The sequence below is a fragment of the Trichomonas vaginalis genome, chromosome II (genome assembly GCF_026262505.1).
Source record: "Trichomonas vaginalis G3 chromosome II, whole genome shotgun sequence".
NCBI lineage: Eukaryota > Parabasalia > Trichomonadida > Trichomonadidae > Trichomonas > Trichomonas vaginalis.
Window position 1 is genome coordinate 25,634,349 of NC_067204.1, and position 25,495 is coordinate 25,659,843.

Below are 25,495 nucleotides of genomic sequence, written 5' to 3' on the forward strand. Positions count from 1 at the left end.
CTGTGTAAATCCAACAAAAGGAACTTTAAACGAGAAACCTATAAAAGAACTTCTTTTGAAAGCAGATGTTGACAACAAAGCTGACAAAGAGTATGTCATTGAAAAAGTTCAAGAAGAACATGACAGAGCAGATGCAACATATGCAACAAAAGAACATACTCATCCTGAACTAGCGGACAAAACATATGTTGACAATAAAATGTCAAGTGAAGTGACAAGAGCTGACAAAGAATATTCTAAAAAGACTCATACACATACCATTGCAAATATTACAAACTTACAAGAAACCTTAAACAGGAAAAGTGACGTTGGACATACACATACCATTGCAAATATTACAAACTTACAAGAAACCTTAAACAGGAAAAGTGCCGTTGGACATACACATACCATTGCAAATATTACAAACTTACAAGAAACCTTAAACAGGAAAAGTGCCGTTGGACATACACATACCATTGCAAATATTACAAACTTACAAGAAACCTTAAACAGGAAAAGTGCCGTTGGACATACACATACCATTGCAAATATTACAAACTTACAAGAAACCTTAAACAGGAAAAGTGACGTTGGACATACACATACCATTGCAAATATTACAAACTTACAAGAAACCTTAAACAGGAAAAGTGCCGTTGGACATACACATACATCTTCTGAAATAACAGACTTAAACGTTAGCCTTGAAAAGAAAGCAGATAAAACATATGTCAATGAAATATACCAAAGTTTAGTTGGAACAAAAAATATTGAGACTATGGTTGGTGACTTTTCTGTCAATGAAGAAAACAAATATTTTAGATGGCAGTTTGTACATTCCTTAGAAAATGGTACACGGTATAAACTCATTCCGAAAAATAACAATGAAATGTATGTAATATAAAAAGAATGATGGTACACAAGTTAAAGTTCCATTAGACAACAACTGCTACTTAAACATATATGGAGACGAACAAAAGAAATATTTAAGAGTTTATGAAATGGCAGATATGACATTACCTGACCCAGCTCCAGCACCATACTATTATGACTATGGAGATGACGTTAGAACACCACATGTAGATGAACAAAAGCTAACATTATATTTAGATTTTTATAGATATAAAAGATATAATGCAATAGAAAAAACGAGAATAGTATACTATTATGAAGATGACAGAAATAAATATTATAGTCAAGACTTTACCTACCCTGAAAACATAAGATTATATTATAAAAAATATTCTGACACAAACCAGAAGAAACCTGAAATAGTTGCACTATATTTTAAGTTCAAAAGAGACAATCCTATAATATCTCATATGTTTGATTTAATGAACCCAGTAGGTTCTATTTATACATCTATGGAAGCAAGAGGTCCTCAAGTAATGTTTGGTGTTGGTGCATGGGAACAAATAGTCGACAGGTTTTTGTATTGTGCAAACTCTTCAAAGGAAACAGGTGGAAGTAAAACGATTTCAGGTGAAAAACTTACCTGCGCACAGTCACTACATAGATTTAAGTACATCTCAAGCAGGTTGGCATAGGCATAGATATTGGGATTGGTCAGGAATGACAAAAGGTAAAGGATATGATGTTAAAGACGACGTTAAGTTTGCTATAAATTGTTACTGGGATGACACTCAGGGAGAAGGAAACCATACACATTTCGTTTCAGGGTATACACAAACAACGGGACAAAGTAAAGACTACATGCCACCTTACATGACAGTTTACGCATGGTATAGAATTGCTTAGTCGTCATTTTCAACTTCTTTAGCATATTCGTCAGGAGTTGTCTTATATTTGTTAGGAACTGTCTTTGAAAGTATACCACCTTGAACTTTGACAAGTTTGAAACGAGGTCTGACAATAGTAGTTTTATCTTCTGCTTGCAGTCTGTACATTTTGCCATGTTTGCCTAAAACTTCATAATATTCTCTTGTATACTTTCTTCTATTTTTACGAACACGAAGGTGAGTACCTGTCGGGTTCCCATTGTTGTCATAGTCAATAGTATTTTCATATGGGTCGCGTTTAGGTATTTCTATTTTTACTTTGTCACCTTTCTTAAGTTTGAAGCCTGGCATTCTTTCTTGTTTGTCTCTTTTGACTAAACTATTAAATATATAGTCTTTCTCTAAGTCAGGGTTGTTTTTCATTTCTTCGGGGGAGTGGTTTCCCAAACCTTTTTGTTTACGGTTATTGTAAATATTTAAAACTTGTCTCATCTTTGCCATGGAGAAATGTCTATATTTGTCGTCATATGACATTTCATTTGCTTCACCACCTTGTGGTTGGTTTAAGTCTCTTAAGATTTTTATACAACTGTCAATGACACCAAGAGCAGAATGGTTTTGGTCGACAATGAAATATTGGTTTACATTTTTTGAACGCAGATAGTTTTTAATATCGTCTGATTTGAAAGAACTTTCACAGTCAGATGTCAGTTTTGTTGGATGGTATTTGTCAACGAATATTGTCAAAGCAGTTTTCACATCTAAAATATTTTTGGACCATAATGGTATGGCTTCACAGTATCTTGTGTTTTGACCGACAAATATTAGCCAGTATGGAGGTCCATCTTCTCTATACCTCGGAATGTTTTCCAAGATATCCATAAAAGCATTTGGTGTTGAACTAAAGATTTTTATCATGAGTGCTTTCTTTGTTGCTTTAGAAACATAGGGGTCCTTGTTTGGATTCGTCATTTTTATCCTATAAGAAATGGGTTTATTTGGCGCATTAGCAGGAGTTGCATCCAGATTTTTGCCCGCAGTGGGAACAATAGCCAGAGGTGTATTTGGAGTTGGAAGGAAGATTTTGAGTACATTAGGTATACTTAAAGAGAAAGCACAACCTATTATACAAACTGTACAGAAAGGTTGGGAGGTAGCACGAGATGCAGCAAATCTTATTCCAAATCCTGAAACAAGAGGAAAAGTTCAAGGATGGATGGACAATGTAGGAAGAGAAGCAGGAAACTACTATAACAAAGCAAATGACTACTATAACCAAGCAGGGCACTATATGGACCAAGGTGAAAGATTCTTTAACAGAGGATATAACCATGCACAACAATGGGTAAACAACAACCAACCTCAACCGCCTCAAACGTGGGGAATGTAAATTTTTTTACTGAGATGAAATGAACAATACAGCATTGAGACAAATGGGTTCAAGATGGATTTGTCGACTTCCAGCAGTTACACAACCACGTGTTTGTCAAGTTCTTCCTATACCTCAGGAAGTTTTAGACCGACTTAAAAAACCTAAACAACCAGTTGAAAACAAACCAAACTAAAATTTTTTACTGAGATGAAATGACCGAAGAAGTTGAAACGGTAGATTTGACACCACAAACAAAAAGTTCAGAACCATTGTCAAAACCTGTCAAAGAACTTACAGATGAAGAGAAAAATTCAATAATAGAAAGTGCCAGGTCTGGAAATACAAACCCTAACTACAAAGTCACTTTTCATAGAAATGGAACGGCTAGTATCTCAAAAAAGAAACAGACTCTCACAAATAAAATATTGAAGTCTGAAGGAGCTTTCGAGACAACAGATGGAAAAGTTTACTTCACTGACCAACAGTTCATTATAGAACATCTCATTGACTTAGAGTCGAAATATTCTAAACTTTACAACAAACACAAAAAGTTGAAAGGAAAACAAAAACAAATGGCATATGATATTTATGAAGATGTTGACGACACAACCATACCTGCAAGTGAGGTAAAGTCAGAGGAACCGAAAAGTGACGAAAAACCGATAGAAGAAGAAAAACCAAAAACTGAAGATAAACCAAAACCAAAGTTTAGTTTCCAAACTAAACCAAGTCAACCTTCATTAGCTGGTATGGGTTGGCGTCAAAGACTTATGGCAGCAGGCGGTTATGTAAAGTAAAGAAAAAAATATTTTTTTTATTTTTATAAAAATGCCCCCATATAGAATGGATAGAAAATCTGCTAGAATAAAAGCAGAGTTAGAAAGATATGGTTGGAAAGTTTCAAAGAATTTTAAATATAGGAAGGGAAGACCCATAAAAGTCTATGACAAATTGTCTGGTCTTCGCTATGAAATGGACTTGGAAACAGCACGCGCAAATTATCCAAACAGACTAGAGAGGTTAGAAGAAGAACGTCTTATGGACATGCCTTTCGATGTTAGTGAGCCTCAAGTTGAAGGACACGACGGCTTTGTCAGGTTCTACTGGAAACATGACGAACAATTGCATCCTTTGAGAAGGAAAAAAGGAAAAGGTGAAGACGCACATGCTCCCATGGAAAGAACAAGATATGCATATGAGAAGTATCGTGAAGTTAGAAGTAAAATTACATCTGGTCAAACCTTTACAGTAAACTTTGACGATGGAAAGAACAAAGAAGGCTTCATGGGAGTACTTGCTGCAATTCAAGACGGAAATAAGAAAGGATACAATCTCAGATTGACCATAACAGATTTGGATGGTCACATTTACTATGCACATGGCAATGTCACAACAGCTGCAATGCTTCTTGACGCTTTCAAGACTACAAAGAGAGAACAAATGGTTGACTCCGACTCAGACATTTTGAATGCAATTGAAGGAATTGTAAGCGTGAAGTTCGAATGGTACCAACCTAACCCTCAAGCAGTCAGACAACATGCTGGATACTTCCCCTTCATAAATAAGTCTGACATTGACTTGACAAGGTATGGAATTTACAATTCAATTGAAAAAATTGTCAACGAACCTTGCATTCTTACATGTCTCAGGAACTCTGGTCTTGTTACAGAAGAGAAGATGAAGTATCTTGAGTCATGTGTGAAGACAAGGTACATTCTCAGAGGTCAATTGGCAAAAATTGCACCGTTGGCAAATGTCAATATCCGAGTCAACATACCTACAGCTAAAGGTTCTTCACATGACGACTATGTTGTTGACAAAGACTTACCATGGTTGAAGATTGTAATTTTCCACAACCACTTCATGTTGAACGAAAGTCTTACAAACCCATTGTTCGGAAAAGGCAAGTGCAACATTGTCAGAGCTGTTAACATTCTTTTCGAGAAAGGTTTGTTGGAACCGATTCCAGATGACAAGCTGACAGAAAGTTTTGTACCAAAAGACGAAACAAACTTTTCACTGTTAGCAAGACCAAAAGTTGTTCCAGACAAAGTTCTAGTACAAAAGAAGTACACAGTTCCAAAAGGAGTTGGATTGTTCGGATACCAACCTGAACCAGAAGAACTTCCAATGAGGTTGCAAGAACTTCAAGATGCTATAAACAAACTTCCATTGAGACATCCAATTGACGTCAAATTGTATTGGAGAGCATCTGAGTTAGGTCAGAAGGTTTTATATGAAACAGGTTGCTTCGACGATGTTTATGAGATAACAGGAGAAGTTTCTCAGAAGATAAGAGACTCACTTGAATTTCCACGAACTGGACCCATTGGATGCGACAAGTTCGACTCAGATGAAAAAATATACTATGTCGACCTTAACGCTGCGTACATGAGGTTTGTCCAATATATCCCGACTGGAATTCCAAACGAAGATGGTGAGTTCCCAGGAAGGAACTATACAGTTGGAAAAGTCATACAACAACTGTATGATATTAGGAAAGCTTCAAACCCCAAACTTGCAATGACACTCAAATTGCTTATGAATTCGACATGGGGATATTCCATTAAGAAACCTCAAGCGATGAAGAGTAAACATTATGAGAAGGTCGACAACTTTGTTGAAAGGTTTTCTCCTTTTGTTTTGAAGTACGAATTCACTCAAGGTCAAAGTGGCTTAGTAACCACATTAAAACCTATTGTCGAACATTGGTCTTACCCTCAGTTCGCAAAGGCAGTCCTTGACAACTACAATGAGTTCTTCTCCGAAGTCAAATCCAAAGTGAAGGTTTACTATGAGAACATTGACGCACTCATGACGAACGAAGAAGGATACAACAAACTCATTGAAATGGGAATGGTCGGTGAAAAGATGGGTCAATTCAAATTGGACAAAATTTTCACCGAAGTTCATGTAATATCGAAAAGGAAATATTGGGGTGTTAAAGAAGATGGTGAAATAGTTAAACATTGCATGAAATAAAAAATTTTTATTCGAATTTGAATCGGACAGGTCGAGTTACACCATTCTTGGTCTCAAACTCATATATAACCTGTTTGTTTGTATTTTCGTCGACTATGGCACGAGACACGAACATTGACCAAACGTACAAAAAGTGTCATTTCGGATGGTCACGCAGCCAATCGCATTCGAGCACTTCGAAGAAGCCTTACGTTCCAAGGGAGAGGGTGTCTGGTGCAAGGGAGAGGTCATGAGACTCTACGAGCAGTACATCCTCAATGCCTGGGAGGACAAATCGTCCTTGGATTGGCAAATCTACCAACTCCTCTGGGACGACCTCCTACGCAACTGGGAGAACGAAAGAGTCCAATTCAAAGGTCGGGAACTAATTTTGCAAATTGACCTTAATTTCACATACTTATCCAAATAAACACCTAAATTTACTTGGGGTTTCCCCCTAAAATAAAATTTTTTTACTCTTAGAACCACTCGAGGTTCTCCTTACGGTTGTTGAGCTTGTCACCGTCAATGTGTCTGACCTTCGTCTTCTTGTTTGGATTTGGAACCCATTGCATACCGACAAGCCTTCCCATGGAAATTGTACCGTAATTTCGAAGGGTAAGGGTCAAGTGTCCCAAGTTGTTGAGGACTGGGGTAAGAACCTTGCCTGTCTCCTTGTTGCGGATTTGGTATGGGTAGGGTTGGGAAATTTCGTAAGTGTCATCGGCAACAAGGGTTGCCCAAACTTCCTCTTCTTCGTGTTTCTCTTCTTCCTCTTCTTCCTCTTCCTCTTCTTCGTGTTTCTCTTCTTCCTCGACAATTCCTTCTTCAATTTGGTACTCACGAATTACGGTGTTGGAGGTTCTGTCCTTTCCGAGTACCTTCCAGATGGCATCTATCTCTTCGAAGAAACGGTAGATGAGTCTGGCAAGGTCTCGGTTCTCTCTCGCGTAAATGCGCAAGGTTTCCGTCAAATCGTTCAGGACTTTCTCATTGGAAGCTTGGTTCATGAGGAACTCACCTTTAAGTCCCTTCATCTCTTCCATAAGACTACTTTGGAGAGTCTTAACGGTGTTTGTCAGATGAGCTTTCAAATTCAAAATTTGAATTTGAACTGGGCGCTTGTCTGGCAACATTGAAAGGACATCTGCCATTGTGTTCGGCTTCGGTGCTTGTTCGGACATCGAAAAAATGAAGTGGTTTGAGAATGACGGTTTTACTTCAAAAAGCTTGTTATGACGGTTAAGTCATACAACAAGTTTAAAATAATATCTTGTTCTTCTTCTGAACGTTTGTTGTCTCTTCCGATAAAAGTTTCGAACATGAGAACCAAAAAACGTTTTTTGAGATTGCGGAAGAGTTCAGGCAAAACGTTCATATTCTGGATATGTTGGGAGCAGTTCAAAACATCTGAGCTGACTTTCGGACAAAATTGGGACAATGTCAGAAAATTCATCTTTGGTCGGACTGCTTGAAGGTAAGTCCCTTACATGTAAGTAGCTCTGGTAAAGTCTTCTCATTTCTGCTAACTTTTGGAGTATAGCTTCGTAGTTTAGAAGTTTTAATTTTAATTGTCTTATTCCACTCTTGACATCTAAACGGTAACTATCCATGAGGTCAAGAGTAGCTTTGGTAGCTTTAAGTGGAGCTATCTGTTCCTTGACTCCTGCAATTTTGGTTGCAATTGTGGTTTGAGCTCCTTCAAGTTCGCCGTCTATGTCGTTCTCAACGCCTTCAACCATGGCTTGAAACTCTTCATCGGTCCATTGAGATTGGTGTGGGACGAATTTAACTTGCTTCATTCAAAAAATGAAAAAAAATGTTTTTACTCAAAACGTTAAGGTTGACTGAACTGGTTGGATGTCGCCTTCACAGGTTATGTAGAACGGCTGACCCGAGAAGTGAAGGAGAGACTGAATTGCCAATTTCATATGGGGTAGGGGGTTCTCCTTGTTTGGTATTTTTATCCAAGGACGTTTGTTTAGGAACTTAACAAGAGCTTCTCTTTTGGCGTCCTTTATGCCATCGTAGGCTGTCCCGTCTGGTATTTGAATTGGAATTCCAGTCGAAGTCTCGAGCTGAAGTGTAGACCTTCCAGAAATAGTGGTGAACTTGACCTTGGGCTTCATTACCCTGCGCAAGTACTGCTTAACAACTTCATTTATCTCTATAAGGTAAATTGCCTCGTCAAATCCTTCTGGTATTCCGAGTCCTTCCATCCGACAGGAAAATATTTTCCCGACAACTGGAAAAAATTTTCCCGACGACAGGAAGGACTCTTCCAGTTGTCCGTCCGTAAACCATTCAAATTTTCGAAAATTGAGAACTTTTGGTCGAACTTCAGAAAAAGTTTTTCCTTCCGACAGGAAAGGTTTTTCCTTCCGACAGGAAAGGTTTTTCCTTCCGACAGGAAAGGTTTTTCCTTCCGACGGTTAAGCCACAAACAGATGTCCGACGTACCACCAACCGAGCCCATTCCCAAACCAGAGGAACCTAAAGCACCAGCCCCTGCACCTCAGCAACCTCAGTTCCAGCAAGTCCCTCCACCAAATTACTACCAATTTCCACCTCAAGGTTACTACCTACCACAAGGCTTCCCGAACTACCCTCCTCCTCAGCCTATGCCTTACTTCCCCAACCCTTGGATGTTTATGCAAAACCCTGCCCCACAATTCCAATCTCAATCCAAGAGAGACCAAGAGTTCGAGGAAGGTCTGAACCGCTTACGCAAAGAGTATGCTACTACCCCAATGGAAGAAGACAGGCTTTCAGTCTCTTCCCTCAAATCGACCGATTCGACTCGTACCACAGATTCGGTTCGTGACCGTGAAGACTACCTCAAGCAGTCTGAGAGACTCTTCATCCTACAATCATTTACAACTGGAGCTCTCAAGAACATGCGCAATTACGAAGGTCAGACACCAGCTGGAGACCGCAAAACAGACGTACTCGCAAGAGCAGTCCAACTGGTCAAGACAAAGACTGAGATAGTCGACTTCATTCTTGCAGCTTGCCCATACAAGTAAAAAAATAAACAATTACGAGTTAAACTTTTTATTCTTTCTTTTCTGAGTTGTTTAGAGCTGGTTTCTCTTGTAGAAACCTTTCGTACTCTTCCATGGTCATGTAATTGCGAATTTGGTACGCAATTCCAGGTTCGTTGTTTTTGAACCTTACGTATGTAACGCTTCCATCCTCCTCAGGGAAGTAAGCTGCTAACATCTGACCAAGTTTTCTCGGTGACTCGGAGCTCATAAAAATGTCACTTTTTAAACGTTAAGTTTTTAGTCTTATTTTACCCTTTGTTTGTCAATGTAGTATTGGAGTGCAATTTCTCCAAATTCTCTGTGTCGGAGTTCTTCAGCATTTTCCAAGGTGTACCTGGAGAACTCAAAGAAGTTGTCAAGAACATACTGCCATGCTGCTCTTCTGAGTTCGTCGGTATTTTGGAAGTGTTGCACCTTCGAGTCTTCGGACATGAAAAAATGACACTTTTTCTATTAAACCGTTTTGGCATTTCTCATGAGTGAGTATAGTTCTGCCGAACCATTGGAAGAGAAGAAGTACTCTTGCTGGCAAAAGACAAAAATAGTTGCCTTAGTTGTCATTGCAATTGTACTCGTAATTGAATTCATTGTACTTCTCTTCACGTACATAAAACTCAAGGACGGCATATGCTTTAAGAAGCTACCATCTTACTAAGACTAAACACTTAGATTTTTCAAGCTTGACTTTTTACAATTTGAATTTTACACCCAAAAATATATTTTAGGGTAGATGGGTATATCTAACCTGTTTTCTAACCTCTTTTCTACCCTCTTGAATTTTCATGACTTCTTCGTAAATGTTTTGTCATGACTTCTTCGTAATGAGTGTAAAGGACCCAAAAATATATTTTAGGGTAGATGGGTATATCTAACCTGTTTTCTAACCTCTTTTCTACCCTCTTGAATTTGTCATGAGTTTTCCCGAAATAAAAAATAAAGTTGGTTTTTTTAAAAAAATATTTTTTATTTTTATTGTAAGAACATGTTAGCAACAACAGCACCAAACTCGTTAGTCATGAACCCAACTTCAATGTTAGTAGAGATGAAAAGCTTCATTCCTTCTTCATATACTTTTGAGACAGAAATCCAGAAGATAAAGCAAGAACTTTTAACAAGTAATTTAGACTGTAGTGCGAAAGATGAAACAAATGAACAGTATCTTTATGAAATGCAGGATATTATTGACCATTTACCCAAATTGCCTGAAATCCAACAACAAAAACTCACTATTCCAGAATTCGATGAAATAGAAGTCAAAGCAACTGACTCAGTAGAAATAAAGAAGTTCATACGTAAGGTTAACTATGAGTTTCTTGGATTTCATTGCAACCACAAAGTCATGGACAAAGATTGCGACATGGTATATAAGAACATCTCTGACATATACAAATCTGGGGAGTTTAAGACCTACGACAACTTTGTTTCGTTAGTTGCAAAATGTGTATGGCAGATAAGAGATAAAGATAGAAGAGGTAAAGTATGGAATGAACAGATAAAACCCGCAACTTTTGAGTTAAAGAAAACCATTGACGCCTTAGTCATACTAGCAGGTAAGATTTCAATGTACAATGCTAAAATGAACCCACAATGTTCAAAATGTAAAGCAGCAATGAGGAAATATAACTACTCCGTCAAAGAGATAGAACGTATGCGAAACGACTATGCTGACTTAAAGAAAGAAGTAGAGAAACCAGCAGAAGATAAAATGGACATGTTGACATTTCTGAACAAAAACTATCCAACAGCTGACGATTTCCTTCTTTCAGATGTCAAGAAGAAATATAAAGAAACCTTCGGCATTGTTAAAACATTCGATGTACTGACAGAAGAAATAGAAGCTACGAAATTGTTTAGAATTTCACGAATTCACAATGTTTACCATGTAAAACGCTTATAAAATAACTGGGGTAGAAATGAGGTTAGAAATCGGGTTAGATATACCCATCTACCCTAAAAATATATTTTTATTGAATTCTGAGTAAAATTCTGAGTAAAATGACATATGGAACACGTACTTTTTCAGTAAGGACATATGGGGTAGAAATGAGGTTAGAAATCGGGTTAGATATACCCATCTACCCTAAAAATATATTTTTATTGAATTCAGCACAAAACTCTTTATTTTTCAAGCTTGACTTTTTACAATTTGAACTTTGTTCGCGTAGATGTGAGTTCTGAAAGAAGTATGAGGGTCTTGTATGACTTTGTACTTCTCCCAGAGTTCATGTCTGTCAAACTTACCTGCCATGGACTCTTTCATAAGTTCCATGAAATCGTCTTCGGACAATCCAGGGAAAAGTATGATATCAGTAAGTATTCTTTTAACATCCTTACTTAAACTCTTTGCTGTCTGTACACAAATGACAACTGAGATGTTAAAGTGTCTGAGCTTCTTAAGAATTCGACACATATCTTGTTCTCTATTCTTAAGCAAAGGATGAGAAGCAAAGTCATCTAAGATAAGAAGACATCTGTGAGGGTAAGTCTTCCAATCGTAAGATTGCAATTTCTTCGAAATGTATTCTATCTCTTTCTGTTTGTTTCTGAAGTGTTTCTTCTCTAATATTCTCTGCATTTCCTCATTTGGGTCTTTAAACTTAGAATTGACATACTCATTTATAGCATTATACTTCAAAACCCTTCTTTGGTACTTCTTTATCCAATCTAACAACTCAGTATCTTTTATACATACTAACTTAGACTTTTTTATAATATCTTTGAACGAATTTACGGTTTGGTCAAATTGACCAGAAGTACTACAAATGACAACTAACTCATAGAATGGGTTCTTCTCATCTAGTTCTTGTTGTTGTGCAGCCATTTTAAGATAAGTGAAAGTCTTACCCGACCCAGGTGGTGCGATTAGACCTGTTATACCATTCTGAGCAAATAAGAACTTGTCATGTATAGGCTTTATCTGAGCATTTTCTAACTTCCTCTTGTTCTTGTTTAAAACATTCTCAAATTTCTTGTCAATGTCAGCAAACTTTTTTTCTAACATATTTTTAGAAAAATTAAAATTTTTATCTTTTAGAAAATGTCTAGCGATTTCGCTATCTATATTCGAGACAAACTTTTTGACAGCAAAACATCTGTCGACCATAAAATCTTACATAGTGTAAACAAGAAAGGTGAATTTGTTCTAAAGTTCTGTTTCTGGGAATATGACAAGAACCATAAAACATTACAAAGAGCAGTCTTAAAATTTGTCAATGACAGACTTGTTGACAGAGATGACGCCGATTGGAAAGATGAAGTCCAACAAAAGTTCTTAGAATGCAAAGAAGGCACATGCGCTGTTCTTGAAGATGAAATAGAAAACAGAATAGAAGAGCTATTAAAGGACAAAGAACTTTTACATAAATATGGTTCTGAGAAATTTGACATAACTCCACCAGAGAAGAAGAAGAAGAGAGAAAAGAAAGAAAAGAAAGTAGAAGAAAAGAAAGTAGAAGAAAAGAAAGTAGAAGAAGAGAAGAAAGAACCTGAACCAGTTCCAGAGAAAAAGAAATTTGACATGTAAAAATAAAATTTTATTTTTAGAACATTTCTGGGTCAATGTCAATGTTCTCTTCCTCTTTAGGAGCAAACACTGGCTTAGACTCTAAAATCTTTTTACCTAATTTACCTTGAACTTCAACTATCTTAGACTCATAATATTCATAGTCGTCTGCTTTCTTTGGTTCATAAGGTATAACAAGTTTGTATGCTTTGCCTTCTTTAAGGTTTGAAAACCTTCTGTCAAAATTTTCCTTGACTGTTAACAAACCTTCTATGTCTAAGTCTTCAAATTTCGCACCATTTTTAGTCACAATAGCAAACTTAACTGGTTCGATGTTCCAAACTTTGTCAAATGTAGACTTTTCAAAATGGTAGAAGTAAACATTCAAATATGTGAATGGAGCTAACTTATCTTTGACTTCTGTCATGTACTTGTTGACTGAAATATATTTCGTCATCTTTTCTATCGGATAAAAAAATATTTTTTTTAAATTTACTCAGAAAAATTTTTCTTTGTATATACGCCGTTCTGAACATCTAAAAGACTTTTGACATTTGCCAAGAATGTTCGTTTAGAAGCTGCCATATAACCATATTCTTGACAATACTGTTTATACGAATCGTACAATGACCTTTCATCTAAACACTCAAAGTTAGTCTCATCTATAAACAGTTCATATACACTCTTGTTTGCTTCTAACAATGTTTGTCTTTCTTCGGTATGTGGAATTTGTCTTGGATTGAACTTAGAAATATCTAATGTCATGAAATATGAGAACAAGTGGTTGTAAAAGTTAGGTGTCAAAGTTTCTGCTAAGTCGTCAAAATATTCTGTATCTTGCATATGAGAATCTGACGTTCTGACAACTACATATCTTCTGTCAGAACTTTCTAACTTCATCGGAACAACATTGTTTGAAACCATGATGAAATTTGCAACATTTTCACAAACTCTTTGGTCTTTATATTTCTTTCAACAACTCCAACTTTGTCTGTTATAAGACTCTTCAAAGCATCTGAGTTTAAAACTTTTGTTGTATCTATACTTTGAAGTTCGTTACATACTATAAGTTTCATATTCTCTATTGAAGAGTTAAATTTACCGCAGATGTTTTCTAAGTTTGTCATATTAGGGTTCGAATAGCCCTCTAACAGTTTGCATAAGATATCTGTAAAGAAAGTGTTCTTACCAGTTCCTTGTTTTCCAATTATAATGAGAGCAGTTTCATTTTTAGCACTTGGATATTGTAAGATGTTTGCAAACCAAACATAAGATATACTCATAGACTCTTTCGTTTCCATTGCATATAATTTCTTTGACATGGTCTAACCAAGCTTCTATAACATTTTCTTTCCATTCTACTTGTTCGTATTTATATCCAGTGAAGATAGAATAGAAGTTTGGAGATGGTGTATAGAACTTTATACCACGAACTGAAAAATCTTCTAACTTTGACAATAAGATATCCCAAGCATCTAACATCTTCATGCCAACTTGTACGACTTTTATTTTCTTAAGTTTCTGTCTACATTCTTGTTCTGAAACTATGTTGCTCTTGGTTTGTTAAAGACAACATCCCATTCTTTCATGACATAACATTCTGGGCAGAGTCGACATAAATGACTAAACGTTTCAAATTCTCGACTGCTTTGTTATAGTCTCGAAATGGACACATATTTCTGAACGCTTGGAAGTCATAAAAATCTGAAACGTCTATTCTGTACATTTTTATAAAAATAAAAAAAAATATTTTTTTTATTCTTGACTTTGTTGTTCCATTTGTTGCATTTGTTGTTCTTGAGCTATTTGTTGTTGAAGTTGTTCTTGTAATACAATACTTTCACCAGTTGCATCTTCCAATTCGAAACTTTCTGCCGTCATTGACAAATACATAGGACATAAAAGTTTTACAGGAACAAAGTTTGCGTCAACTAAGGTTAAGTTTATGTTTGCTAAAGTGTTTGAGTTTACTAAAAGCTGAAAACTCTGCATTCGAATGAACAATAGGCAAACCAGCAGAGAAAGTGTTGTTTATACGCATGAGTATCTTTTGGTCATAGTAGTTTCTGTCGACATTCGAATAGCACTTTGAACCTAAGTTTGAAACAATATATAAAATAGGTGTACTTAAAGTCAATGGAACAGACACCTTGTATGACACCTTTTCCTGTTATAGGAAACTGTTGGTAGTAAAAACCAGATATAAGTTTTGTATTATAGCTCATATCGTTTATAGTAAACTCAGTCGGACATCCAAACATAATGAAACCTGCTCTAGTTGCAGCACATGTTACATCCGTCCTTAAAGTATTAAATAAGTCAACAAAACCTGTTGGTGGTATATCTGAGTAAGTATCTTCAAAGAAGTATTTTTTACCATTCACAACAACAAAGTCTTCTGGTGTCAAAAGAGCAAAACAGGCTTTAGTCGTCATCGTGTTTAAGGTAGTTTACAATATCGTCCTTGAGGACTTTGTAAGTTTGTTGTTATAGAATTATATGACTCAGGGTTTTTAGTCGTAATAGTATAAACCACTATGTCTTCTGCCATTTACTTAGCAAGTAAATTTTAATGAAATGTTGTGGTCGTCAAATATTTTTATGACGTCTGGGAAAACTATATTTTAAGTTCAACGTTTCACCTCCTTTCATAACGTATATCTTGTCAATGACATTATATGAAACACCACAGCAAGCAATGTCGGGTTCTATTTCTTTGATGTTTATATCGTCTGCCTCTGTCAAAAGTTTCAATAGTTCTTTCAAAACTTCATGAGGTGCAATGACATATGAGTTCACTTTTACAGGGTTGTGTTCGACCAAGTTTAACATTATACCCAAAGCTTGACAAATCTTCTCCTGAGTTTTAAGTTTGTCTTTAAGTTGTTGGTAGTCGTTTCGAATATCTGCAACAGAACTTAAGTCTCTGCTAACTTCAGGGTATGTTGGTTGTTCTTTTACAGGAACTATTGTTATACCATCTTCGTCTTCGTATGGTTTCCCCACTTCAACATCTCTTTCTTTGACATTGACAACAACACTTTGACTGTTTGTTTGAGTTGGTGAATTTAACTTCACATCTGCCACCGCCATTAAACCTTTTGAAACACTTACGCTTCTATTTTTCGGAAATGACATTTTACTTAGAATAAAAAGATGGACGTATTTGAGTATCTCTTCGAATTGAAGCAGAACAAAGTTTACACACACAAACAATACAATCATTGACAGAATAGTTCTTTACACAAACAATGGAAAATGTTATAGAATAGCAGTCTTTGCTGAACCAAAATATTTTCATAAAGCAAAGAAAGTTGGTATAACTGAAATGGTGAAAGTTCTTGAAGCAGACAAAAATATAACAACAAAACTTGACGATATTTCTAAAGGTAAGTTTATAATACAATTTTATGTCAAAACTGGCGTACTGTCAATATTTGACGGAGAGAAGTCAGTTCAAGAACAACTTACTGACCTGCTGCCAAAATCTGCTCGATGGAAGCTGTCGTTATGCCAATCTGAGGAGCCCCAGCAGGTTTCATCGAACGAATCTTCAAAAGAGCATCTTCCGTGAAAAGTGCTATTGGTTTTGTAAACTTCTTTGCTTTCAATTCATCTGGACCGTCTCTGTCACCAGTATATTGTATTTGAACTGTACCAACAGTTGAAATACCACCCATAAAGTCTTCTGAGTCAGCAAATGGAATGCCAAGCCAAAAGTTTGAACGGTCTCCATTTGTATATTGAGTTGTTTTGAGCTCCTGTATGAGTCCATACTTTCACATATGGCATAATAGAACTTTGCATTTCAGGGTTAATTTGTTGTGAAGTTGTTGTTAAAGTTCATAGCATCTAATGTCAAGTTGTATGACCTCATATCCTCAACTGTAGAATATTCTTCTCTTGGATAATATTTGCCATCTATGTTTATATGTATTTAATACCAGGGTTGTAGAAGAAACAAGAATAGTCATTTATAGTTCGTCTGAACAGTACAAACATAGTATCTGCATGTTTCATTGCAGTTGTTAAAGGCAATATCTGTTCTTGCACCTGGGTCAGCACTTTGGTTTCCAACTTCACCTGCAAAGTCTTTGACAGATATTTGGTGTATAGGGAACATAAGTGGAACTGCAATATATTTGGCAGCTAAAGCATTTGAAATATCTGGGTCCAACATATAGACTGCAAGTCTGCTTTCTATTCTCTTGCATTCAAACTTTTTCGCATGTGAACTTAACTGGGTCCCAAGCAGTTCCAGCAGCATTGAAATAATAGTTTACTTCAGTGTTGAGGTTTTGAGAAACCAAAGTCTAAGTCAACTTTGTCTTTTGCAAAAGTCGGCGAATGACATTTTATTTGTTCCACTACTTCTGTAAGAGTGAATGGGTCTTGTGTTGGTGCAATGACTAAGTTATTTTTTGCTTGGAGTAAGTTCGATAGAAATTTTTCCTGCCCAGTTTGGCAAGTATCTTAAAAACCTGAAGATGAGGAAAGATGACAAAGGAACTCTAAGTTTCATTTTACTTTGTTACTGCTGCTGCAGTTTGTCCAGAAAGGTTAACATAAACTCCTGGAACGTTAGGGTCAAGTCTTCTTATTTTCTCAATAGTTGCATACTGGTCTGTTTGTTCTCTAGCTTGTGGTTGTACTGAGTTCTCAAAGCGAACCCCATTCATCAGTTTGCCCATGTTACTGTTTGAACTAAGTCAGAGTTAGAATATATCTTATATCCCATGAAAACTTCTGGAGCATATTGGTATCCGACATAGAAAATTCCATTGCAACCTTTCTTGTCAGACAACTTGGCAGAAGGTTTTATTTCAATGTCTTGTTCCACGTATAAGAAAGAGTTGTCAATAGAAATTATATTGAAACCTGTCGCAGCAATATATCTACTGTTGTTGAAGAACCTTCTCCAAAACTCACCTACGTTTCCATAAGAAACAGCAGTTGTATATTCGTAAGTTCCAGGAACTATTTCTGACCTTCTAATGGCATTGTCGCATTCGTTATACCATTCGGAAACATTTCCATTCATAGCATCCAAAACTGTTGGCGTTATATTCTGAGCGGCGTACATTTCATATGAGTAAAAATATAGAATAGTTGGATTTATATGTCATAATAGAACCCACGTGGACCAAGCTTTACTTTCTTCCTGACTGAGTTTTTAACTCTTCTTTTTCCTTCATTGCCCTCTGCTTGAAGTTGTTGCATCTTTGCATTATGTTCATCTAGTATGTTGCAAATTTCCCATGTCCTTTTTGCCTTTTGGCTCTGGTCGCCCATCTCAGGTAACCTATATCCTAGAAAGAGTTTGTCATAGTTTGTATTTGAGTCGTCGCGTATTGTTTGCATGACTCTTTCCTGAGTTTCGGTTCAAGCTCTTCAAACAGTGCCTGTCCATATGGAATAAGCTCGTTTCCAAATATATGTTTTTGTAGCCATTCTGGTTTTCTTTCCATGTTACCAACTATATCTTTTGTGAATGGGAAAGCTTTTACCCAATCTTTCAGTCTTGCGTCGTTTATTTCTGTAGTTGGTTTTATTTTGTCAAGGAACATGTTTTTCAATACTAACATTTCATTTGGTACTGTCCATTTGAGTTTTCTTAAATATTCATCCCTTCTCAGTTCATTGTCTGCAAAGTAAGTTTTTATGACATTTTGTAAACTTTCGTTTGCAAGGTCATGTACAATAGGTTCTCTTCCTTCTCTCCCTAACTTTCTTTCTAAACTCTTCACCAAATATACCATCTCTATGGTTCTGTGTAGTTCTTTGAGATAAATGTTCTAGAACGTCAGGTGTTATATTTCCATCAGCCATGTTCATTTCATACTGGTCCAAAATATCTGCATGTTTCATATCTTTCAATGGCATTAAAGCCGCGCTGAAAATACCAGCTATATCTGGTTCACCATTGACTTCCATTGCGTCTACAACTTCTTGGAATTGTGGTTGTAAGTTTATGAACCACCTATCCGGGTTAGCTTTATGACCCCATCTCATTGTAGTTCCATCGTCTGCAGAAACAAAAGTAGGTTTGTTTCCATCTTGGTTAGGTTCTGAATGAACTTTAAACAATGTTTCATTTCTATATGTTTTCTTGAAATTTAACCTTTTATTTTCACCGAGTTCATCCGAAGATTGAACGTTAAATGCTCGTAAGTAAAAAGGGTTGTTGTATTTGTGTACATTTTCTTTCAGTCTTCCATTCTATGCTGAATATTTTCATCTGGTGTTGGAGTCTTTTGTATGTCGGCAAACATTTTTCGATATTCTTCTACTATGTCAGCCGAATTTTTTTTAGACTCTTGGAAATATTCCATATTCTCCGCATACTCTTGTTGAGGGTCAAGATTTTTCGGCTGTTCCAAATCTTCATCTAGTTCTGTGAAGTTAGTTTCCAAAGGAGTGACTTGTTCGTTTCCTTCAGGCTCTTCTAGCTGTTGTTGCTGAACTATTTCTTCCATGTCTGGTTGTATCTGAACTTCTTCCTGTGGAGTTTCTTGTACCTCATCTGCTGGCATTTCATATATTCCGAGACCGTTTTCAACAATTTCCCTATCTACGTCATCCGCATTCATAAGCTTTTGTTCTTTCGTTCCGTCTCTATTTTTTACGCGTTTCATGACGAAAGTTGAATTGTCATTTAGCTCTGACATCAAATATCTCGGAGTAAATTCATCCATGTCATTTGGATGATATGCTATTAAATCATATCCCTTAGCGAGCTTGTATTTTCCAGGTTTGAGATTATATCCGTTTTGGTGCTGAGCCATAAAGCTAAATAGGTTCGGGTCAGTATTTCCATCCTTGAACTTTCAATAGCTTCTTTATATCTGTCACTAAAGTCAACAGTATCTGGGAAACCACACTCTTCTTTAAGCATTTTTAAGAATTCTTGGTTTCCTTGTTCTCTACTTCTTTTATGTCCTTGCTCTGTTTGGTTGTTGCTGTGCAGGTTTTGAACTGTTGGTTGCTGTGCAGTGTTTTGAACTGTTGGTTGTGTGCAGTGTTTTGAACTGTTGTTGTGGTGCAGTGTTTTGAACTGTTGGTTGTTGTGCAGTGTTTTGAACTGTTGGTTGTTGGTTGGTTGTTGTGTTGGTTTTGGTGCATGCCTGTGTCTGTGTCCATGTGACGATGTAAATGTTTTAGGTAGTCCTGGTGCAGGTGCTTCTCTTGGAGGGTTTGGTGGTATATAAGTTCCACTAGCTAGTATATAAGTTCCACCAGCTGGTATATAAGTTCCACCAGCTGGCACATATGTTCCATCTGCAGCATAATGTCCTACCTGACTTTTCGTTTTTAAGAAAGCATTTACTAGGTCTGTTTTGGTCTGTTGTAACTCTTTTTCTTGACTTTTCACAACAGTTGCTCTAACGGCGTCATAGGCACTTTGAACTGCCTGTCTCGTTGCTGCATCTGTTATTTTCGTCATATTTTGTGCTACTTCTTTTAACTCTTTGTCGAAACCTTCAGACTTCAGTTTCTTTCCAGATGAGAAGTCGTTCACTTGTTTCACCTTACTATGAAGAGCTTCGAAGGCGTTCTTAAAGTCAGCATTTGTTAAAGCTTCATTTGAACTGTCTTCATCCGCTTGTATTTTTGTCCTTATTGACCCTATGAGTTGGGCTGCTTTAGCGTTGGCTTGGGCATCTAACCAGTCATTGTTAGCTTTTATATATTCTGCGCTTTTCATTGCCTTTTGCATGGCTGCGTCGTTATTTTTACTTTCTTGTGCTAAGTTTTCATACTGTACGGTTTGGTTCTGCAACTGTAAAAGTTTTTCTGCCTTTACATTTGCTTCAACTTCTTTTTTATACTCATCGCTATCCATATATGTCTTCAGGGCTTTTTGTTTTATTTCTTCATCTTTCAGTACTTTATATTGAGTAGTATGGTTTTTCAAATTTATGACATCTTGTTCCATTTTTGCTACTTCTGCTGCTTTTTCTGACACTTTTTTCGCATATTCCTCTGTACTTAGTTCTTTCAGTTGTTCTTCTTTCTTCTTTTTCTCTACGTTTAACTCATTGAGTTTCTTTGTGTGTCTGTCATATTCTAGTTTCTTTTCGTTTTCACTTATTTGCTTCTGTATGTCTATGTTTGACTTTTTGACATCTGTTATTTGATTTTTGAGTGAACTCAAATTCATTTGACTTTGAGGGTTATAGGCTGTTCCGTCTGCAGCTCCACCATAGCCTGCCATTTTCGCTAAAAGTGCCGCTCTTAAACCTCCACTCTGTGCACCAACAACTCGGTTTAAAAGCATAGGATTGCTTGACATTTGTTGCAACATAGTGGGGTCATTCAGCATTTGTTGTTGCAACTGTTGTTGTGGTGTCAGTTTTACTTTTGGATGTTTCAATGCTCCCTTCCTCTTACGTATATTCTTACGTAGCTTACGTGGCATTTTAAGTGAAGTTAAAAAGCGGTTTTTGACAGATGTATATATGACACTTTTTGTTCAGCACAAAAAACTACTCGGTCAAACTGTTGTCAGTTTTGTAAAATAACCGTCCTATCTCATTCTATAAGGGGAAAAGGCTTCTCAAAGTATACTTCCTTGGAACGCCCGTAACTTTTCCTGTAGCGACGATAGACCCTTACTTGTCCAGACAAAGCTGTACTATTTTGAGTGCTCTACAAAAAAGTCAACGGCGACGACTCTCAAAAACCGTTGTGTAAAAAGTTTTACCGTTAGACAAAAAAGTATATATAGAAAACAAAAAACGTTTATAGTTCATTCAATATTTGAGATAAACCGTTTTTCCAACGGTAACTATTAAATAAAATAAAAAAATAGTGGGGGTTACCGTTGACGAAAACGGTTTATTTTAAACTTTTCTATGAGTAGTCCGAAAAAACAGTTCATTTTTGTCTAATGGAAGACCACAGTAGTAGCATGACTGACAATTCTTTACAAAAGCTCTTTAAAGGTCAAACACTTATATCTTCATACTTTACTAGTATGTCCAAAGAGGTTACACAGGTTTCAGTCCAATCAGACTCCAATCAGACACAAATTGAAGCTCAAATTCAACCAAAAGAAACTGCCGAAGTCGAACAAACTACAGAAGCTCAAGTTGTTTCAGTCCAATCAGACTCCAATCAGACACAAATTGAAGCTCAAATTCAACCAAAAGAAACTGCCGAAGTCGAACAAACTACAGAAGCTCAAGTTGTTTCAGTCCAATCAGACTCCAATCAGACACAAATTGAAGCTCAAGTTCAACTAAAAACTTACACTCCTACAGAACCAGAAGGTGTCTTCTCATTCTCAACAACAGAAGCAAGATATAGAAGACTCATTGCAGATTATCCAAACAATTTGTCCTTAACAGACAACAATGACTATGATAGATATTTCAAAAGTATAATAAAACCAGTCGAAACATTAGAAAACAAAGTTCAAAACCCGACAGTAATGGTTGACTTTTTCTTGTCGAATTTGCCTTATGTTTCAACTATGATATCTCTTCAAGCAATTGACGAATTCATTCTTTGCTGTGAACCAAACTTAAGAGAACAGCTATATGAAACACTCAAAGACTTTCGCCCTTATCCTTTAACTTACAATTGGAAAGAAGATGAAAACAAACACGGTTCTTTCTCCTGGAATCTTTCCATTGTTGCTCCAGCTGGTGTAGCTGCACATCCATTCGAAATATATCCAAAATTGCATTACGAAAACAATATGCATATTATCACAACAGCCGCTTTAGATATTCCTGAACGGATACCAGATGGAGAAGAAGTTTCAATAATATCTGTTCAAGCAAACCGAGTTGCAATGCCAGTTACAGTATGCAATTTCACTCACTCAAGCAGACAATTCTATCAAAATCTTGAGTTCGTTTTTACTGGCACAGCCAAAATGCTTCTCAAAAAACCAGAACAAACCAAAATAACCATCTTCTTATCTGGTTATTGTGAAGATGAAGACAATTCGGACGAAGAAGAAGAGGAGGAAACAAGCGAAGACTCAGACGATATCCAGTTCATTTCCATCCGTAAAAAACTTTAAACAAACATTTCAGAATAAAAACCTCATTTTATACTAAACATCTTCGGGGCTAGAGGGCACGAAGTGCCTGGAAGCCCCACTCCCTTTTTTTTTTTTTTTTTTTTTTTTTTTTAAAGCTCTTGAAAAATCTTTAAATATAAGATGATTTTTGCTTATATTTTTTGATTTCTCGATAGCAATGCTAGGATATTACAATATTTCCATGTATTTTACTAGGTTGTAACTAGTTGGCATAAGAGTACATATATAGAATCGCTCCGACTATATATATATGTTTATTTAATATTACTGTTTATTTTACAGCTAAAGCTTAAACTTATAGTGTATTTATTTTTTAACTGTCTGAATAATGGCAGATTATTTTAATATTTAACATTGATATTGAAATATGAAATAATGCATTTTTCCTTTTTAGCTAGAACACTTGTTTGGGCAATATTTTTCTTTTTTAAACACCAAAATCACATATTTCTCTTATATATATCTATTTTTAAATTATTTTGTTGATATTTTGACAATTTGAGTTAAATATCGATTTAATTCTATTTTTATGGGTAAAATATATATGTATATATCATATTTCATTATTGGTTTGTTAATGCAATTCAATTCTTGGATTCTTGAGTTTTCATTTGAAAGTTCAACTACAAATAAACCTTTCACTGAATATAGGTACTAAAATTTCATTCTAGAATAGCCATTCTTATGGTTTTATCAATATAAAACAACAATATATTTTTTATATATTCTACTTGCTAATTACTTTTCTAGTTTCAAGATAAAGTTACTTAATCTCCGATAAGATGCATGAGATGTGAATTGGAGATATCGAGCATGCATATTTCCGAATATACTACTATATTATGTACTATTGTGGAAAGAAATTAAACTTTGTAAACTGAATGAATTTCATATAATGGTTGTCTGGCAGCTATGATTTCTCTTTTCGTATTTATTTTTCCCGAAAATCATTCAAGAATTAGGGGGCATTAACAACAATGATAAAAATGGCATTTTTCTTAATTTTTTTTGGAAAAAAATACATTTCATATTTATTTGTTCTTAATATTGTTGTAAACAGAAATTCATCAAAAGTGACACCTCAGAAAAGCTAAAATATTGAATTTTTGGAACTTTTGATAGAGCACGTTTTTAAATATTAATTAAAGTAAATGTATATTTTGTAAAGATTCTTTTTAATAAAAAAATAAAATTTTGAAGAAGAACACAAAATCTTCTGAAAAATAATATCACATAAACTCATATTATTTTCTAATATATAACTATTTTATATAAAAATCAAATTCAATGATCTTAAAAGCGAAGGATAAACCTCAAAATTTACGAATATAATGAGTGGGAATATAATGCTTATCTATCATAAAACCATATGAAATATCAATTTTTGCTTTACGCCTAATTTTTGACGACAATTAGCAAAAAATGTTAAATGTTAACACTCAGTCCATTTGAATATGAAAAATAAAATTGACTTTGATTAAATGTTTTTATTTATCATGCAATTCTTCTTGCGACCAAAGATTTGAATAAAAGTTCAAAAAATAAGATAGCTTAAAAAATAATATACGGTAGTGTTTACTAATAGATGAATAGTATATAAATTCTATTAAAATGGATTTGATCCAAAAAAATATAAAACCAAAAATAATTGTTATAATTTAAATGAAGAAGTAATTTAAAACGATTTTATTTATGATCAAATTTTATATATTTTTTTGGATCAAATCCATTTTAATAGAATTTATATACTATTCATCTATTAGTAAACACTACCGTATATTATTTCTTAAGCTATCTTATTTTTTGAAATTTTATTCAAATCTTTGGTCGCAAGAAGAATTGCATGATAAATAAAAACATTTAATCAAAGTCAATTTTATTTTTCATATTCAAATGGACTGAGTGTTAACATTTAACATTTTTTGCTAATTGTCGTCAAAAATTAGGCGCAAAGCAAAAATTGATATTTCATATGGTTTTATGATAGATAAGCATTATATTCCCACTCATTATATTCGTAAATTTTGAGGTTTATCCTCCGCTTTTAAGATCATTGAATTTGATTTTTATATAAAATAGTTATATATTAGAAAATAATATGAGTTTATGTGATATTATTTTTCAGAAGATTTCATTCTATATGCCTATGAAAAGTACTCTCAAAACTAACTTTTCCTAATTATAATTAAATCTAGAATATTGTATTATGCTTAGTATTATTTCATTTTTCTCATTCAATTTAGAATTTACAAATGTCAAAAAATTGAGAGCTGTCACTTTTGATGAATTTCTGTTTATTACAATATAAATTAATAATATTAATTTACCTTACAAATGAGTTATGTAAAGTATTCAAATTTTAACTACAATTTTTATGCAGTCGAGCAACAGCAGATGCGCTTTTGCTTGATTTTTATTATCACCAGTGCCGTCTATAGTAAATAGTTTATAAATAGAACAACTGCACTCTTAATTATCACCAAAATAAATCAAAGATTTTAAAAATTGATTGTAATTATAGTTAGATTAACCATCATCACTTGCAAACTGAACTAATTTACTACTTCTCCAATTAACACTCATGAACAATGTTTTTTTAAAAAAAATATAATTTTTTATTCTAAATTTTACATTAACATGTCATTTATTATGATCTCATAAAACATATCCATATATTATAGTTACAGTAATATTAAAATTTCAAATTTTGAATTAATTTGGTTATATTATGACCATTAAGCCAAGATCCCAACTTCCCAATGCTATCTATGAATTTCAACTCTATATGTAACTAACACGTTATAAGTTTTGTTTATAAATATAAGGTGCATTTCAGTA

The 25,495-nt window shown here is 35.1% G+C and overlaps 19 protein-coding genes and 1 pseudogene across 20 annotated transcripts, besides 3 other annotated features; 10 read left to right on the forward strand and 10 right to left on the reverse strand.

The window, feature by feature from the left end:
- Positions 1-22,748: part of a mobile genetic element that runs on past the window's edge.
- TVAGG3_0609220 (uncharacterized protein) lies at positions 1,737-2,603 on the reverse strand (the record flags this gene model as incomplete). Its single annotated transcript, XM_051239982.1, has 1 exon — positions 1,737-2,603. One exon carries the CDS (start codon positions 2,601-2,603, stop codon positions 1,737-1,739), a length of 867 nt encoding a protein of 288 aa, XP_051097806.1.
- TVAGG3_0609230 (uncharacterized protein) lies at positions 2,710-3,111 on the forward strand (the record flags this gene model as incomplete). Its single annotated transcript, XM_051239983.1, has 1 exon — positions 2,710-3,111. One exon carries the CDS (start codon positions 2,710-2,712, stop codon positions 3,109-3,111), a length of 402 nt encoding a protein of 133 aa, XP_051097807.1.
- TVAGG3_0609240 (uncharacterized protein) lies at positions 3,131-3,286 on the forward strand (the record flags this gene model as incomplete). Its single annotated transcript, XM_051239984.1, has 1 exon — positions 3,131-3,286. The coding sequence occupies one exon, from the start codon at positions 3,131-3,133 to the stop codon at positions 3,284-3,286; it is 156 nt and encodes a 51-aa protein (XP_051097808.1).
- On the forward strand, positions 3,525-3,890 carry TVAGG3_0609250 (phage tail repeat-like family; the record flags this gene model as incomplete). The annotated part of the gene is made up of 1 exon (XM_051239985.1): positions 3,525-3,890. A coding segment is annotated over one exon (366 nt), but the record flags the coding sequence as incomplete, so codon positions are not given.
- On the forward strand, positions 3,922-4,435 carry TVAGG3_0609260 (uncharacterized protein; the record flags this gene model as incomplete). Its single annotated transcript, XM_051239986.1, has 1 exon — positions 3,922-4,435. A coding segment is annotated over one exon (514 nt), but the record flags the coding sequence as incomplete, so codon positions are not given.
- TVAGG3_0609270 (DNA/RNA polymerases family) lies at positions 5,242-6,075 on the forward strand (the record flags this gene model as incomplete). The annotated part of the gene is made up of 1 exon (XM_051239987.1): positions 5,242-6,075. A coding segment is annotated over one exon (834 nt), but the record flags the coding sequence as incomplete, so codon positions are not given.
- On the forward strand, positions 6,221-6,484 carry TVAGG3_0609280 (uncharacterized protein; the record flags this gene model as incomplete). Its single annotated transcript, XM_051239988.1, has 1 exon — positions 6,221-6,484. The coding sequence occupies one exon, from the start codon at positions 6,221-6,223 to the stop codon at positions 6,482-6,484; it is 264 nt and encodes an 87-aa protein (XP_051097812.1).
- Positions 6,534-7,238, reverse strand: TVAGG3_0609290 (cytochrome B-C1 complex subunit 6, mitochondrial family; the record flags this gene model as incomplete). The annotated part of the gene is made up of 1 exon (XM_051239989.1): positions 6,534-7,238. One exon carries the CDS (start codon positions 7,236-7,238, stop codon positions 6,534-6,536), a length of 705 nt encoding a protein of 234 aa, XP_051097813.1.
- TVAGG3_0609300 (uncharacterized protein) lies at positions 7,494-7,856 on the reverse strand (the record flags this gene model as incomplete). The annotated part of the gene is made up of 1 exon (XM_051239990.1): positions 7,494-7,856. A coding segment is annotated over one exon (363 nt), but the record flags the coding sequence as incomplete, so codon positions are not given.
- Positions 7,884-8,273, reverse strand: TVAGG3_0609310 (uncharacterized protein; the record flags this gene model as incomplete). Its single annotated transcript, XM_051239991.1, has 1 exon — positions 7,884-8,273. The coding sequence occupies one exon, from the start codon at positions 8,271-8,273 to the stop codon at positions 7,884-7,886; it is 390 nt and encodes a 129-aa protein (XP_051097815.1).
- Positions 8,805-9,080, forward strand: TVAGG3_0609320 (uncharacterized protein; the record flags this gene model as incomplete). Its single annotated transcript, XM_051239992.1, has 1 exon — positions 8,805-9,080. One exon carries the CDS (start codon positions 8,805-8,807, stop codon positions 9,078-9,080), a length of 276 nt encoding a protein of 91 aa, XP_051097816.1.
- TVAGG3_0609330 (uncharacterized protein) lies at positions 9,109-9,309 on the reverse strand (the record flags this gene model as incomplete). Its single annotated transcript, XM_051239993.1, has 1 exon — positions 9,109-9,309. The coding sequence occupies one exon, from the start codon at positions 9,307-9,309 to the stop codon at positions 9,109-9,111; it is 201 nt and encodes a 66-aa protein (XP_051097817.1).
- TVAGG3_0609340 (organellar and viral DNA polymerase type B) lies at positions 10,441-10,998 on the forward strand (the record flags this gene model as incomplete). Its single annotated transcript, XM_051239994.1, has 1 exon — positions 10,441-10,998. One exon carries the CDS (start codon positions 10,441-10,443, stop codon positions 10,996-10,998), a length of 558 nt encoding a protein of 185 aa, XP_051097818.1.
- Positions 11,227-11,922, reverse strand: TVAGG3_0609350 (protein of unknown function, DUF4106 family; the record flags this gene model as incomplete). Its single annotated transcript, XM_051239995.1, has 1 exon — positions 11,227-11,922. One exon carries the CDS (start codon positions 11,920-11,922, stop codon positions 11,227-11,229), a length of 696 nt encoding a protein of 231 aa, XP_051097819.1.
- TVAGG3_0609360 (uncharacterized protein) lies at positions 12,139-12,624 on the forward strand (the record flags this gene model as incomplete). Its single annotated transcript, XM_051239996.1, has 1 exon — positions 12,139-12,624. The coding sequence occupies one exon, from the start codon at positions 12,139-12,141 to the stop codon at positions 12,622-12,624; it is 486 nt and encodes a 161-aa protein (XP_051097820.1).
- On the reverse strand, positions 12,641-13,060 carry TVAGG3_0609370 (protein of unknown function, DUF4108 family; the record flags this gene model as incomplete). The annotated part of the gene is made up of 1 exon (XM_051239997.1): positions 12,641-13,060. The coding sequence occupies one exon, from the start codon at positions 13,058-13,060 to the stop codon at positions 12,641-12,643; it is 420 nt and encodes a 139-aa protein (XP_051097821.1).
- TVAGG3_0609380 (Poxvirus D5 protein-like family) lies at positions 13,096-13,446 on the reverse strand (the record flags this gene model as incomplete). The annotated part of the gene is made up of 1 exon (XM_051239998.1): positions 13,096-13,446. The coding sequence occupies one exon, from the start codon at positions 13,444-13,446 to the stop codon at positions 13,096-13,098; it is 351 nt and encodes a 116-aa protein (XP_051097822.1).
- TVAGG3_0609390 lies at positions 18,073-18,875 on the reverse strand (annotated as a pseudogene). The gene has a single exon. A coding segment is annotated over exon 1 (803 nt).
- Positions 19,901-20,926, reverse strand: TVAGG3_0609400 (protein of unknown function, DUF4106 family; the record flags this gene model as incomplete). The annotated part of the gene is made up of 1 exon (XM_051239999.1): positions 19,901-20,926. A coding segment is annotated over one exon (1,026 nt), but the record flags the coding sequence as incomplete, so codon positions are not given.
- TVAGG3_0609410 (uncharacterized protein) lies at positions 22,307-22,636 on the forward strand (the record flags this gene model as incomplete). Its single annotated transcript, XM_051240000.1, has 1 exon — positions 22,307-22,636. The coding sequence occupies one exon, from the start codon at positions 22,307-22,309 to the stop codon at positions 22,634-22,636; it is 330 nt and encodes a 109-aa protein (XP_051097824.1).
- Positions 22,749-23,705: 957 nt separating the features above from the next.
- Positions 23,706-23,743: a mobile genetic element.
- A 1,177-nt stretch (positions 23,744-24,920) lies between these two features.
- Positions 24,921-24,957: a mobile genetic element.
- Positions 24,958-25,495: the final 538 nt, after the last annotated feature.